The sequence below is a fragment of the Ambystoma mexicanum genome, chromosome 11, assembly GCF_040938575.1.
Source record: "Ambystoma mexicanum isolate Mex_15411 chromosome 11, UKY_AmexF1_1, whole genome shotgun sequence".
NCBI lineage: Eukaryota > Metazoa > Chordata > Amphibia > Caudata > Ambystomatidae > Ambystoma > Ambystoma mexicanum.
The window spans coordinates 247,281,047-247,294,540 of NC_090934.1; the positions used below are offsets into that span (position 1 = coordinate 247,281,047).

The 13,494-nt window shown below is 46.1% G+C and overlaps 1 protein-coding gene across 2 annotated transcripts in view; it reads right to left on the reverse strand.

Annotated features, from left to right (window-relative positions):
* Positions 1-1,431: 1,431 nt before the first annotated feature.
* Positions 1,432-13,494, reverse strand: part of ASAP3 (ArfGAP with SH3 domain, ankyrin repeat and PH domain 3) — a 519,538-nt gene continuing 507,475 nt past the window's right edge. For both annotated transcript variants that reach the window (XM_069622958.1, XM_069622959.1), the window contains 3 exons: positions 7,101-7,254; positions 6,331-6,459; positions 1,432-6,157 (listed from right to left, as the gene is read on the reverse strand). In XM_069622958.1, coding sequence (XP_069479059.1) covers positions 6,083-6,157; positions 6,331-6,459; positions 7,101-7,254 — 358 coding nt within the window. In that variant the 3' untranslated portion in view covers positions 1,432-6,082. The remainder of the gene's footprint in view (positions 6,158-6,330; positions 6,460-7,100; positions 7,255-13,494) is intronic.

Here is a 13,494-nt window from a genome sequence, read left to right on the forward strand (position 1 = left end):
TTGGAGCGAGGACGAGGACTACACAAGGGAGACGTCAGTCTACTCAGAAGATGAGGATGATTCAGAAAGGGAGGAGCAGACCTCAGTTGAAGGAGCTCCAGAGGAAGAGAATGCAGCTTCCCAAACCAAAATAGACCCTGCTGCACCATTCGAATGCTGAGAGGGTGGATCGAGGAAATGGTTTAAGTGTTAGCTAGAATTTTCATTTTAGTGCTTAATTCCTCCCACCTTAGATACCCCCAGCTCTTGAGCTGGACTTTTTAATTTTAACCCTGGAGTGAGTGAGCCCATGTTCTCACTCTCTCATGTGTTTTGACCTGATTTAGATTATGTGTTTCCTTTGTTTTTGGAGTCTGACAAACTTCATAGGCATCTACTTTTTGTATGGTGACACACAGCACCTTCAGTGTAGTGTCACAGAGAAATCCTTTAGATTTCACATACGGTTTAAATACCTTTTCTTGTGAGAACTACTGTTCCCAAGAATAGTAAAATTGACTTTACTACCCTTTCTCTTTGTAGGTCCAGCACACCCCATCTTATGTGGAGTGCTGGGGGGTTACTTATTAGCTGCTTTTTCCTACTTACTCATGTAACATTTTTTATGTTACCCTCAATAATTTAAATGGCTGGTGGCAGTGGTTTAGTTTTCCTACCATTGTGCTTTTCTACTGCAGGCTGAATCCCCAGCAGCAGTATAGCACCCATGGGTGACCATTTAGTCAAAATGGCCCTGATCCTCTTTTTTCGCCATTTTCTGTATGTGAGGTCTTTCTTGTGTTTACTCTGCGCGCCAAACCAGGTTTGAGCTCTTTGTTCGTTTTGCCTTTGGCGGGCTTCAGTACTGTAAAGTGAACATTGGCAAGAAGGAAGTACTTTTCCTGATGGACACTGGGTGCCTTGGTCAATGTGATGGCATACGCGCTTTTCCAAACCATCGTCACAAGACCACGCCTCCTGCAACCGAAGGTGGGCATCTTTATATTGGTTCGATGGCTTTACGGCTGGATTACACAAGATAAAAGGGGGAGTGAGTAAAGAAATGGGTAAAGGAAAGAAGAGATGGCAGAAAGAGAGGTACGGGAAAACAAAAGGCAAAAGAAAAGGGAAAGAAAGTGAGAAAAGGCCAGAGAGAATATGGGAGAAAAGGGGGTAGAGACAGGAAGAGCAGGCTTGTGAATGGCAGAGAGGGGTGAAGAAAGGTTGCAGCAATGGGTAGAGTAAGTAAAGGAGGTGGGACAGAGGAAATGAAAGAGGATGAAAGCAAAGGCTAACAAAGAAAATGTTAGAGAAGAGGAAAAGAACAAAAAAAGGTATGAGCATACGAGACTGAATACCAAGGGGAATAGACTGAGTATGCCATAAGGGGAGTGAGGGCAGATGGCAGGGAGAGAAAGAAGTGTGAATGTAACAAACTCGTACACATCCCTGTAACTGCAAAAAAATATGTTTTTATTTGAAATTATTAACATGTGCATTGTATACCCTGGGTCAGGTGTTGCATGAACAAGTCTAGACCCAGCTTACATCCCTTTAATTCCTATTGACAACAAAAACACTGGAAGTTCAAGTGTGCATCAAAGCCTGTGCATGACCGCACTGATCAATGTGCAGCGCAGCGTGATAACCCATCATTGCAAACACTAGAGGCAGGTGGATGCACACCCAGAGAGCTTAAGCAAATGTTGAAGGGTGTGGAAAACGCAGGCCTTTGTCAGTACCTTCTACGCATGCTCCAGTGCACCAGCCTGGGGAATCTACCTGCCCAGCATCTGAACGACAAAGGAGGATTTGGCCACTTTGTCAAATGAGCACATTACCTGCTCTGTAATTCAGCAGCGCGGTTCATCATTTTTCCAATAAGGGGCACCCATGTACTGTATATCACAATTATAAATAACAGTAGTCTCGTTTTGGTTACTGTCACTGCACATCAATTGTTCCTAAAACTCAGTGGACACCTTTATCGCTTTTTAGTGGACTGGTCATCGAATCCATCCTGTGATATTTCCGCAGGTGTGGGGAAATCGCAGTTCCGTTCACTACAATAATGGCGTGACTCTGTTGGCATCTGTTGAACCTCTACAAGGTTGACTCAGGAGGGGACTCGATCAGAGCCTTAAATTATCCAGGTCTATATTTGAACCGGTTCGAACCACAAACAAACAATTAGTTTCAATTACATTCAAAAGGATAAAAGAAACAAAAAGAGAAAAATTGAGCACAAACTTGAGCAAGGTAAACAAAACACGACCATCGATCTAAGCCAGTAAGTATTTGGTCATGAATCACTCAATTCATTTCGGGTTTCAGGTCCAAAAGGCTCCAGGGGGTGTTCGATCAGATTCTAGCCAATTCACTCATCCCTCTATAAAACTAGATGGGTATATGCGTGGGTCCATAAACCCTGGATAGAGTCTCTGTAAATTCGATCCTTTTGGTTGAAAGTGTAGCAGCATGACCATTTGCAGTTTGTTTAATTTTATTTGGACCCAACAAATAATCATGGTCCCCTCACTGTTTCACTCACGACGAGGCACAATCGTGTCACTCAGGAACCAGACTCTGTTGGATATGCACACACCTGTGCATTGTGCTTTTGATGGACGGTTGTAATTGCAGAGTTGAGACTCTGGTGCCTGGGTTAGCCATACCCCGCCTGAATGTGACTATTCTACTAGTAATGAAACCATTCAATCTCTATTCTTAAATTAAAGTAAACTGCAAAAGATTCAACCAGGATAGATCCCATTACGATGGGTCCATTGTGCATGAACAAATTGGCCATTGGTGGCTTCTACTTGCTGAAGGAAGTACGGAAGTGTGGTCATATCTGCTTAAGAGACAGTTTCTCAGTTCACAGAACGATTGGCCGGTGCTGGGCATTAGAAGGCGCTTACAGTGACAATGCCTACAAGCTTCTTGGATAGCATTCGGTGTCCACCAATGAGGAGAGCTCTCCAGCACACAGAGATCCTAACGGAATGCACAGTTACGTGTCTCGGAATTATATCAATAGTAAGATTTCTAAATCTGCCTGCCTCTACACTTCGCCCTTTACAACTAATCCAGAACAGGACTGCAAGACTTGTCCTTGGCCTCAAGCCCAGGGATTGTATCTCTCCGGCCCCGAAATCTCTCCACTGACTCTCCGTGGATGCAAGGATCAAGTGCAAGACCCTCTGCATCGTCCCCTAGGCTTTCTGGGGCCACGGACCACACTACATCCAACGTTCTCTCTCTAAGCATCTTCCTTCTCGAACCCTTCGGTCGTCCACTTCTGAGGGTCAGACGCTTCTCCAGGCAGAGCGGGGGGTAGATACCTATCCTCGGCTGAGACCTCCCTCTGGAACAGCCTCCCTTCCTCTCTCAAACTTCAGCAGGACCACCTAAGGTTCCAGAAGCAACTCAAGACCTTCTTTTTAGCGTCAGCTTTCTCTCTCCCTTGCTGATGTCCCAATCTACTGCACAAACTGGTTACCTAGCCACCCACTGAACTTACAGGACCATGCTCCGTTGCGACCAGTTGCCCATGCGCTGCCTACGGGCCCTGGCCACTTAGGGACTGTACCTGCAACCCAACAGTGCCCCCAACTCCCTGCACTTATGAGCCACCTCATGGCCGCATGTATACATTCCTATGCACTCTCCCCTCAGACCTTCCCCCCTCTCCTGGGACTTTCACCCCAACTACCCCCCTGCACATGCGCGATCTGAATGACACAAGGCCTAGTAAGATCGTTGGTTTGTCCTCCTTCTGTCTTCCCTTCCTTGTCTTGTAGTGCCTCAAAACACTTGTGTACAGGTGCGTTCTAAATGACTTATATCAGAAGTGGGTGGGACCTTCACTGAAAAAGAAAACCATTTCCCTATTTCACACAAATATATTGTGTATGTTTAAAAAAGCAACACATCTTCAGCACTTTTTTTTTCCTTTCTGTTTTGGAAATTTTTACAAGTAATTTTTCAACCAAGATTAAACGAACAATAACATATTTGCGGCTGCGGATATATATATATGTGGCCAATGTTTTAACTTCTCTCATCTGAGCCTAGGGAAAGTGTATGTTTTCTGGGATGCAACATGTACGGGATAGAGCGTTATGCAGAATGATAAAGTCACTCTAACTGGTCAGTGGTCCACACATGCAATCACACTGCTTTTGGGAATTAAATGGTCACCAGAGTAACTCCCAGAGCTCATGCGTGGGGCGGGGGGAAGCAAACTTCTATGGTTAACAAACAGGATTCCTTTCTCAGAGAGGCTTTCTCGAGATGTTCGAGGGTTTTGAAATGTTCCAACATCAAGGTGCGATCATCGGACAAAAACAAGGGAAGGAAATGCATACGAACAGCGGAAGGTTTCAAGAGCGTACACCAGAGGACAGGTTTCCATATATTCATGAACATCTTGAAACGCATCCTTTCAGTCTTTCGTTTTGTGCCTCCATACGCTTAACAGTTATTAGCAGCCCTACCCTATGTGGAATTGGTATTCACATATCTGTGAGGGTCACCTGACCCCTTTTCTAAGTCAAGATCCACAAAGGGCAATGCCGGGCACGTCCTATTGTGACCCATGTTTCAACAGCACTGCTGTGTGTGCCGGGCAGAATATTTATATCAAAGTCCACATGGCATGACAACAGACCAAACAGGTCATGCAGTACCAGAAGGAATATCCCCTGTGAAAGTGTCATGTCTTGTGCAGCATAATCCTACACAGGTATATGAGCATACGTCACACACAGTGCATTTTGGCTGGTTGGAAGAAGATCCGCTCACTGGTAGGAAGTCCGCCACTTCAAGGTCAAGTCATAGTCACCACTTACAAGAAAACCAGTTCACTAACTGGAGAGCATATCCAACCTTGGGACTACAGCCCCAAACTCTGGAGGGAGGTCTCACTCCCTGGACGGCAAGCTTGCACCAAGGGGGGGTGGGAGGTCAAAGGTGGGGGTCTCACACCGACAAAAACTCTCCAGTACATCCAACAGTCGGCTAACTCCTACCCCCGAGTGCAATCTCAGGTCAGTCATTACCAGGGTCAATGGAAGACATACAAACAATACACAACCTAAAATGAGACTGCTCTCGGTCAACCGGGTCAAAAGTCGGCACAGCAAAATGTTTTCAGATATAAAATTCAATAAACAAATGACAAAGGTAAGTAAGGAAATATGGGAAGGGAAACATTTGTGAAACGGAAAGAAAACCTTGTTTAAAATCCAAGTTAAATAAGTGATAGAATAAGGTATGAAGTGGCAAAGGGAGGAGCGGAGGGTCATTCCCCCCATAAATACAATAACAAAAACATAAAAAGTTTGACTTTTAAATGAGTAGACTATTTTTAGCAGTCTCTTTTCTGGGTAATATTTTTAAAAGACAACCGTACGACATAGTCAGACAAACTCTGCAGGCCAGCCTCAGACCATGGGAGTATACTCTGATTGGAGGGCAGCGTTTCTAAAATAAGGTGTTCATGTCAATCCCACAGGCAGTCTTCCACAATGGACGGCAGTCTTACTCCATGGAGTGCCAGCTTCCACAATGAATTGCAGTCTCCCACACCTGCGCAGAATAGAGTCTCATTTAGAGGGCCACATTCTCAGTCCGAGCTGGGCTGGTTCCATCAACGGAGGGTGATCTTGCTCACCCCAAAGGAAATTCAGGCACACTGGAGGGAGGCTTTGGACACTGAAATGCAATCCCGTTCATTCAAATGTTCGCCTGTTATCACAATGTAGCACATCCTTGCATGATTACCGTACAGACAGCTTGATCCCCCTTATAAGTTCTACTCTCTGTTCCTCAGGAATGGAGCCAACAGCAGGGTTAGCAGCTCAACATTGAACAGGTCTGTGTGTTGGGTTATCCACAAATGGCAGGAGGTCGGGGGGACCATATTAGTCCCATCACTGTTTAGGATTGCTCCCTTTTCACCCCTGGAAGGTACCCCACCGGTACTGCTGAGAGCTCGATCAGTCCTCCTGCATGATTTGGTGTCCCGGGACAGAATGAGAGGAAGCTCCGAAGCAGCACAGGTGTTCTTCTCAATTCTAGGTACTCTTTGATGCAGCACTCAATCCTGCAAAGGGTGAACCGAGCCAGCCGGAAACGTCCCCATCCTGGATCCATTGCCCTCGACATACCCGCTCTGTAACAGAAGAAAAGAGCTTAAAAGTAGAATAACAGATTAAAAGACCTCCATACAATGCCACTAAGCTTCATATTTATATTTTGAATCTCAAGTACTCCATTCCAGGAACTTCAAAAACTTATGGAAACCAGAAGCATTAAATATCTCAAGAACACCCAAGAAATACTCACCCATAAAAGGGGATCATCATCAGATGTCACTACAATCACGTCACCTTTCAAGAACCTCAGCTCACCAGCCTTGCTGGCCCTGGAGTCCACAAGAGCTTTAACTCGCTTCTGGCGGAGCGTCCCCTTTACCTGTAAGTGCAGGAGGGAAATTGTTGGTTATGAAGGGTTTTTCAGACCGTAAAAATACCAGATTGGCCTGAGAGTTATTGAAGAAATGCAGAGAGCATTCGTACTCTCGGGATATCCAAAGACCAGGCTGCTGTCCTGCTTTTGCAGTGTTAGGGGAGCAGATCTCAAGGCTACCTCAAATCTGAGACCTCATGAACACTCTGGGAGGTTCCTTACCTTGAACTGTACACCTCTGAAGTATCAACCAATGATGTACTTTCAAATTTAAAACCCACCAAACTCATCAAACATTATTGACACCTCCACTAGAGGGAGAACACAGCAGAGATGAAGGACTGTTTTCATCACCTCTTCCAGAATCCAGTTCACCAGTTTTGTTACATGAGTCCTATACACTCTGGCTCTGCCAGTTTATTATAATGCACCTGTGACCCTAACTTCCCCTCTACCAGGTTATTATAATGCACCTCTTACCCTAACTTCCCCAACACACATGCGCATTAGTAACCGCATACCCTCCTTGTTCTGTTGATCAGTATTCCAACCTGGTCTATCCCTAAAACTAGGCCCCCAAGCCTTCATAGAAGGCACAAGTCTGGTATTGCTTCAGATCAAGATATGAGTCCTTAAACAGTTATTACCAGCATAAGCATCTTTGGAAAGAGGGCTGCTCCAGAGGTTGGAGTTGGTATCCTGCTGAAGGGCACGTCTTCGCTGCTCCCGGGGCTTTGAGGGGAAAGGCTGGAGTTGGAGGACTTCCCGCTGGTCCTGCGGTATGACTTGATGCCATCCGGGCTGAGTGGAGGTAAAATAAAGACAGAGAATGTTGGAGTAGGGTAGAAGAATCAAGAATGGAGATTGTTCCACCCTATGCACATAAGGAGGCCACGCTGACAATATAATACTCTACAGTAACAGTAATCAGGACACGAGAAAGACTACATAACTTGGGTTGATAGGGTTTCCAGTATTAAACATGAAGCATCTCATAGCCTAGCATATTCACATGGATAACCATTTTGCTTCTAGAAACTGCAGAAGTCTATTCCAAAGTGTCGGCGAATTACTTATTCCACAATACGTAGAATGACAAGTTAGTACTCTTTAGCAATGTAACCTTAAAGGAATTTTGCAAACCTGCTACTTGGAGGTGTGATGTGGGCCAAGGACTATCACCACACCACAGTAGGTAAATGGTGGATGCCTCAAGCTCCCCAGTCCATCCCTAGCCTTCTATGTTTAAGTACTGCGAAGTGACAAAAGTACCCTTTACCAAGATTTCTCGAGACCCCATACATGTACACAAGAAGGTCCTGTTTGATGGGGTGAGGAGCACCCCATCAAACAGGAGCACTCAGGAAAGATGAGGGCACAGTGTCCTTCATATTCCCTGAGTGGGGCCCTGCTACTATCATACCCACTCAGACCTCTTTCGAATGCCTTGTCTACCGGCTTGGCGTCTCCTCTGGACTCTCTCTGACTTTGGCCACCATCTATAGGACACCTGGCCAGGTCTCCCATTTCCTCTCTGATTGGTCTGACCTCACCTCTTCTCTCCTGTCCTCCTCTTCCAAGCTACTGTTCCTTGGAGACTTAAATATTCACTTTGACTCCCCGGATGCGTTCTCTGGGTTTTTCTGCAACCTCTGTGACTCTCTTTCCCTCTCCATTCTTCCTCTGGTTGGGAAGCACTGTGCCAGGCACACCTTGGATGCTCTCATCTCCTTAGACCTCCCCATTTCCAACCCTCTTGTTACTCCTCTCTCCTGGTCTGATCATGCTCTCATGTCCTCTTACTTGGACCTCCCTGATCCATCGGCCAAGCCTCTGTCCGTACTGCCAGTCTCCATCTCCTTCATTCGAACGATGAAGCATGTGTAGAGGAGGAGGTGGATGCCTCTCCTCTGGACCCTACAACCTCACCACCATCTTATTAGAGTAGCAGATGAAGAGCTACAATTGCGAACCCATGCACAAATGTATGCCACGTGTCCATACCGCGTTGATTGTATGAATGACGATATGCATTCAGACAGCCATTCAGAAGATACCCTCACGTTGAGACAGTGGAAAGAAGTTATCAAGAGGATGCTCACTGCCAAAGTCCCGGAATGCAGCTATGGGAAGTATGGATGAACTCTAAACCAAGTCTGAAGATGACTGAATAATGTCATAAAGGAGATGTATGAGCCTAGGCTGAAATGAACAATATGAAAATACTTAAAATGGACAATGTAACAGAAGCACAAAGAGAAACATGTACCATAACGTATTGACCAATAACTGTAAATACGCTATAATGCAAGGTAGAAAAGACATAGAAGCCTGCTGAAAAGAGGTATACATACAACGTTTAGGACGGCCATTGGAAGAAAATGGACGACGGCCTGTGTTAAGAATCAATCCTGTTACTTTAAAGACACGCGCCTAGGATTGCAAATTGAAGAACTAATGAAGAAGGTGCTTTCGCATGCAGAATAATGGAGTACCTTGTCCAAGGATCAAGAAGGCTATTTCAAGAGATGGGTGCAAGGTACAAAGGGAGATCACATGCGTAAGACATATTTCTGTTAAGATTAGGAGGGACAAGGAAATTTGCAGGTGCCAAGTACTGAATAATCACAAGGGCAAATGCCTATGTGAGGTGGAGTGAGCAAGTCTCTAAAGGCCAGATAGGGTAATGGCACCCTGTTTAATAAAATCAAATAGTCCTAAATGAAAGGCTGAAATGGACAAAATCGTTGTACTCTTACACATGACTCAGAAGTCAAAAACAAAGGCTATTCATTCAAACCCAGCTGGAGATAGTGGTCTGTTCATACCCCCTCAATGTTCCAGAACAATGAGCAGACTATGAGGTCAACTACAAACAGAAGGCCTTGGGGCTAAGGATCAGGCCGATGACATATGATGGACTAATTGGGAAAACAAGAAAGAATTGACGCATCTGACGCACCTATGGTTCGTTTCTACTCACATGCTGCTAAACTAGCCGAAAGTCCAAGGTTAGATGGGGTTGCCAAACAATCATAGGGCCTGCCATGCACTTTCACATACAATGTTGCAGTTACCAATCTGCTTCCATATTCTCTGCTATAACCAGTATACTACGTATGTAGAAGTTGCTCTGGGTGTGTGCTACAGACAAGGGGCAGCCAATGAGATGTTAACCTGTATACATTCTCTAGGTAGATATGTTTCCCTTAACCAATCCCTCCCGTTAATCAGTTTTGTAAATGCCAACTCTGTATACACAAGAGGAAGTGTGATTATGCAAGCATCTATTTTGATAGCTGTACAACTCCCTGCTTTCTTTCATTGAGATTAAAGCAGTATTTTACCATCTTTCTTGAGTCTGTCCAATTATTTGGTCTGAGATGTTAATTGGTAATTCCATCTAGCGCATCGAGGATGCTTCAAAGTGCTACAGCACACGTGTGTCAGCTGCCGCTTTTACTGCCACCTTCATTCACCTCCTAGCCCTTCCTCTGCCTCACACTCCGACATAGCCCTCTTCCATCTTTAATTCTCAATTTCCAATACTCAGGACATCCAGGCCCCCGTCATGAGGATTCCAGTAAAGCCTGCCTCCAAGTGCAACTTCTGGTATGATTCCGACCTGGCCACTCTGAAACGCAAGTGCTCTCTTTCAAGCTACCCTCCTCTACCTCCTCTTCTTCCTCTCTCATTACTGACTGCTCGACTGCTATTCAGGCATAGAATACTATTAATGATCTCTACCTTCATGCAAGTAAGACAGAGATCCTTCTCATTGGGACCCGTTCCCTCTTTTCCCCCCACAATCTGGCCACCCTCTTTGGGCCCTCGCCCCTCATCTCCCTGTGAAGTTAAACACCTTGGCATCATCTTCGACTCCTCTCTCCTTCTCTTGTCACATCACGGACCTTGCCAAGAAGGCCCACTTTCAGCAGCATCTCCTCAAAGGCATTCTCCCCTTCCTCAACTACCCCCAGAAACTCAATGTCTCCAGAGCTCGGATTCTCTCTAGGCTGGACTACTGCAAAAGCCTCTTAATCAACCCAATTCCTCCTTTTGACCCCTTTAACTAATCCAGAATAGGATTGCGAGAATAATCCTTAGCCTCAAGCCTATGACTGCATCGCTCCAGCCCTTAAATCTCTTCACTTGCACCCGGCTGCTGCTATGATCAAGTTCAAGACCCTCTGCATCATCCACAAGGCTTCTGGGGCCTTGGACCCTGCTACATCCAACTCTCTCTCCCCAAATTCTCCCTAATAGAGCCCTTTGTTTGTTTAGCTCTAACTCTGCAGGTTTTTCCAAGCAGAGAGTTGGGGGTAGAGCTCTCTCCTCAGTAGGTGCCTCCCTCTGGAATGGCCTCCCTGTCCCTCGCAGACTTGAGCCATATCTTCTTAAGATCTGGAAGCATCACAAGACAGTCCTTTTCTCTTCTTCCTTCCCCTCCCCTTCCATGCTAATGCCCCTTTCTGCCTGAGACTGGTGGCCTGGTTCACTCAGAGTCATACACAGCATCAGCACCCCTGCCAGACTACCTCTGCACTTGTTCTCCCTAAAACCCACCCTCCCAAGACTCAACCTGCACTGCCCTCCCCGGTACCCCACCTACACTTGCCTGGCTAGCTTGCACCCTGGAGCCCCCTTAACCTGCGCTTATCTGTGGACCCCCCTCTTCACCCTCTGCTTCCCCTAGCCCTGTCCTCCGGCCCTCCCCTGGTACTGTCCTTCTCATGGGGCCCTCCACGCAGTTCCTCCACTTTCCCATCTCCCCTCCCCTTTGCACTTCTCGTTACCACACTTGCATGATCTGCATGTCGCCTGGCCTATTTGGATTGCTACTTTTCTCCTACCTGTTCCCCTGCCTCCCTTGCCTTGCTGCGCCTCGAAACACTTGTGTATAGGCACATTACAAATTACCAATACATAAAATAAATAAATGAAATAAAGGTAAAGAGTCCCCAAATTGTGCCAGCAGCAAGTGTTCAGCATATACCACAGACCATCATGGCCTGGACATTGTTAACATCAGCACCTATTTTATTCACAGACATCACTTGCGGACCCTACGCTCATGCACAGTGGTCATTTTGTCTCAAATGCGGGTGCCCTTGAAGCATCAGACAGAATTTGGAAATGGCAACAAGCCAAGCATCTGCACACTAAAGCAAGAGCCTCTGAATGGCCACGTCCGTGTACAGCCACAAAGCAAATACAAGATGGTAGCCGCAGTGGTTAAAGCCAAGGCCATGGACCCACACTAGCGTGCACACATCAAACAAATGCAGCTGTGGTTTTGGATATCCTTCCCAAGCTGAGCAAATAGGAAGCTCACATATGACAAGTCAATGGGCAGCCAACCCACTTGACTATAAAAGAGGACAAAAAGGCATGTTAAGTGTGGGAGTTGGGATTTGGAGGTGAATAAAGTGATATAGTGCACGTGGCAGTGGTGAGGAGAAAAGATATTAAGGAGGAGGGGAGAATAGAGGAGCCACAGTGGTGGTGAGTACACTGTGGAGAGGAAGATTTGACTAAATAGCTCAGAGGAGGATGTGGTAGAGGAGGCAGAGAGAATACCATTGAGGAAAGGAACGGAAAGAGGAGATGGAGAAAACAACGAGGGGGACTAGATGGAGGTAACAAGAACAAAGGAGTGGTGAGGAGGTGGCAGGAAGTGCATTATGGAAGTGCATAGCAGAGAAGACTATTGAGATATGGAAGGACATTAGGAGGAGGGTGTGGAGTGAAAAGACACAGAGTAGATTGTTCCGTAACATCAAGAAGAAATTCTGGGGAGACAATTTGACATAGGGGGAAAGCAAAAGAATCCAAGGATGGAACGGAAGAGATTTAAGGAGAGGAGTTTGACATGGATCAACATTTCTTAAGTGATGCCAAACTAGGTGGATGAGGCTAAGCCAAGCCAGGCTCCAATAATTGATATTGATAATTTATTTCTATCGCGCTCGTACACAAGTGCAGGGAGGCTGTTCCAGAGGGAGGCCCCAGCCAAAGACAGAGATCTACCCCCAACTCGTTTCTTTGAAAAACGACTGACCCTGAGGGAGTTATAGATAGAGGAGCGAAGAGCTCGAGAGAGGGGAGGTATTTGCGGAGGCATAGCTGAAGGTATTTTGGACCCAGGCCCCAGAAAGCCTTGTGGACAATGCAGAGGGTTTTGAATTTAATCCTTGCATCCACTGGGAGTCAATGGAGAGTTTTCAGAGCTGGAGAGATACGATACCAGGGCTTGAGGCCAAGGACAAGTCTTGCAGTCCTGTTCTGGATAAGTTGCAGAGGGCGGAGAGTAGAGGCAGGTAGATTTAAAAAGAGGCTGTTACAATAGGCCAAGCTAAAGAGAGGGACAGGAAAGGCAGAGTACCTCTGAGGAGGTGCAGTAGGAAGCTTGACTTTTTAGAGACCTCAGAAATGTGGGCAGAGAAGGAAAAGGTGGAGTCAAAGATGATCCAGAGGTTCTTAGCCTCGCAGCTGGGGGTAGGAGGAGGGCCAAGGGAAGCCACCTAGAGAGTGAGGGGAAAGGATGGTGAAGGTGTGCCAATGAGGAGGATCTCGGTCTTGCTGGCATTCAGACAAAGATCATTGGCAGCACACCAATATTGAATGGCAGTTAGGCAATCAGAGATACTCGAAGAAGGGGTCAAGGACAAAAACCCCTTGACCCCAACGCAGCCCTACCCATGACCATAAAGAGTGAAATGACTGGCACTGCCCTAATGATGCAATGACTAGTGGCTGTGGTACCAAAGACATCTAGTACAAGAAGCAGTCAAGGGGTAACCTGACAAGAAATCTATCACAGCAAAAAAATAAGGTCAGGGCACTTAAACCCGTTGAGACTAAGTGACCTGTTGATCACTGCCACGTGGGTGGAAAGACTGAGGACTATGGTCGTGAAAGGAAGTTCAATTATTTTTGCTCACATTTTACTTGAGTCAAACCTAATCCCATAATGTTCTGTTATAATAAATATTGCATTTACTTGATATCTGCAAGATCTAAAGTTGCCTGTGGTCAGTT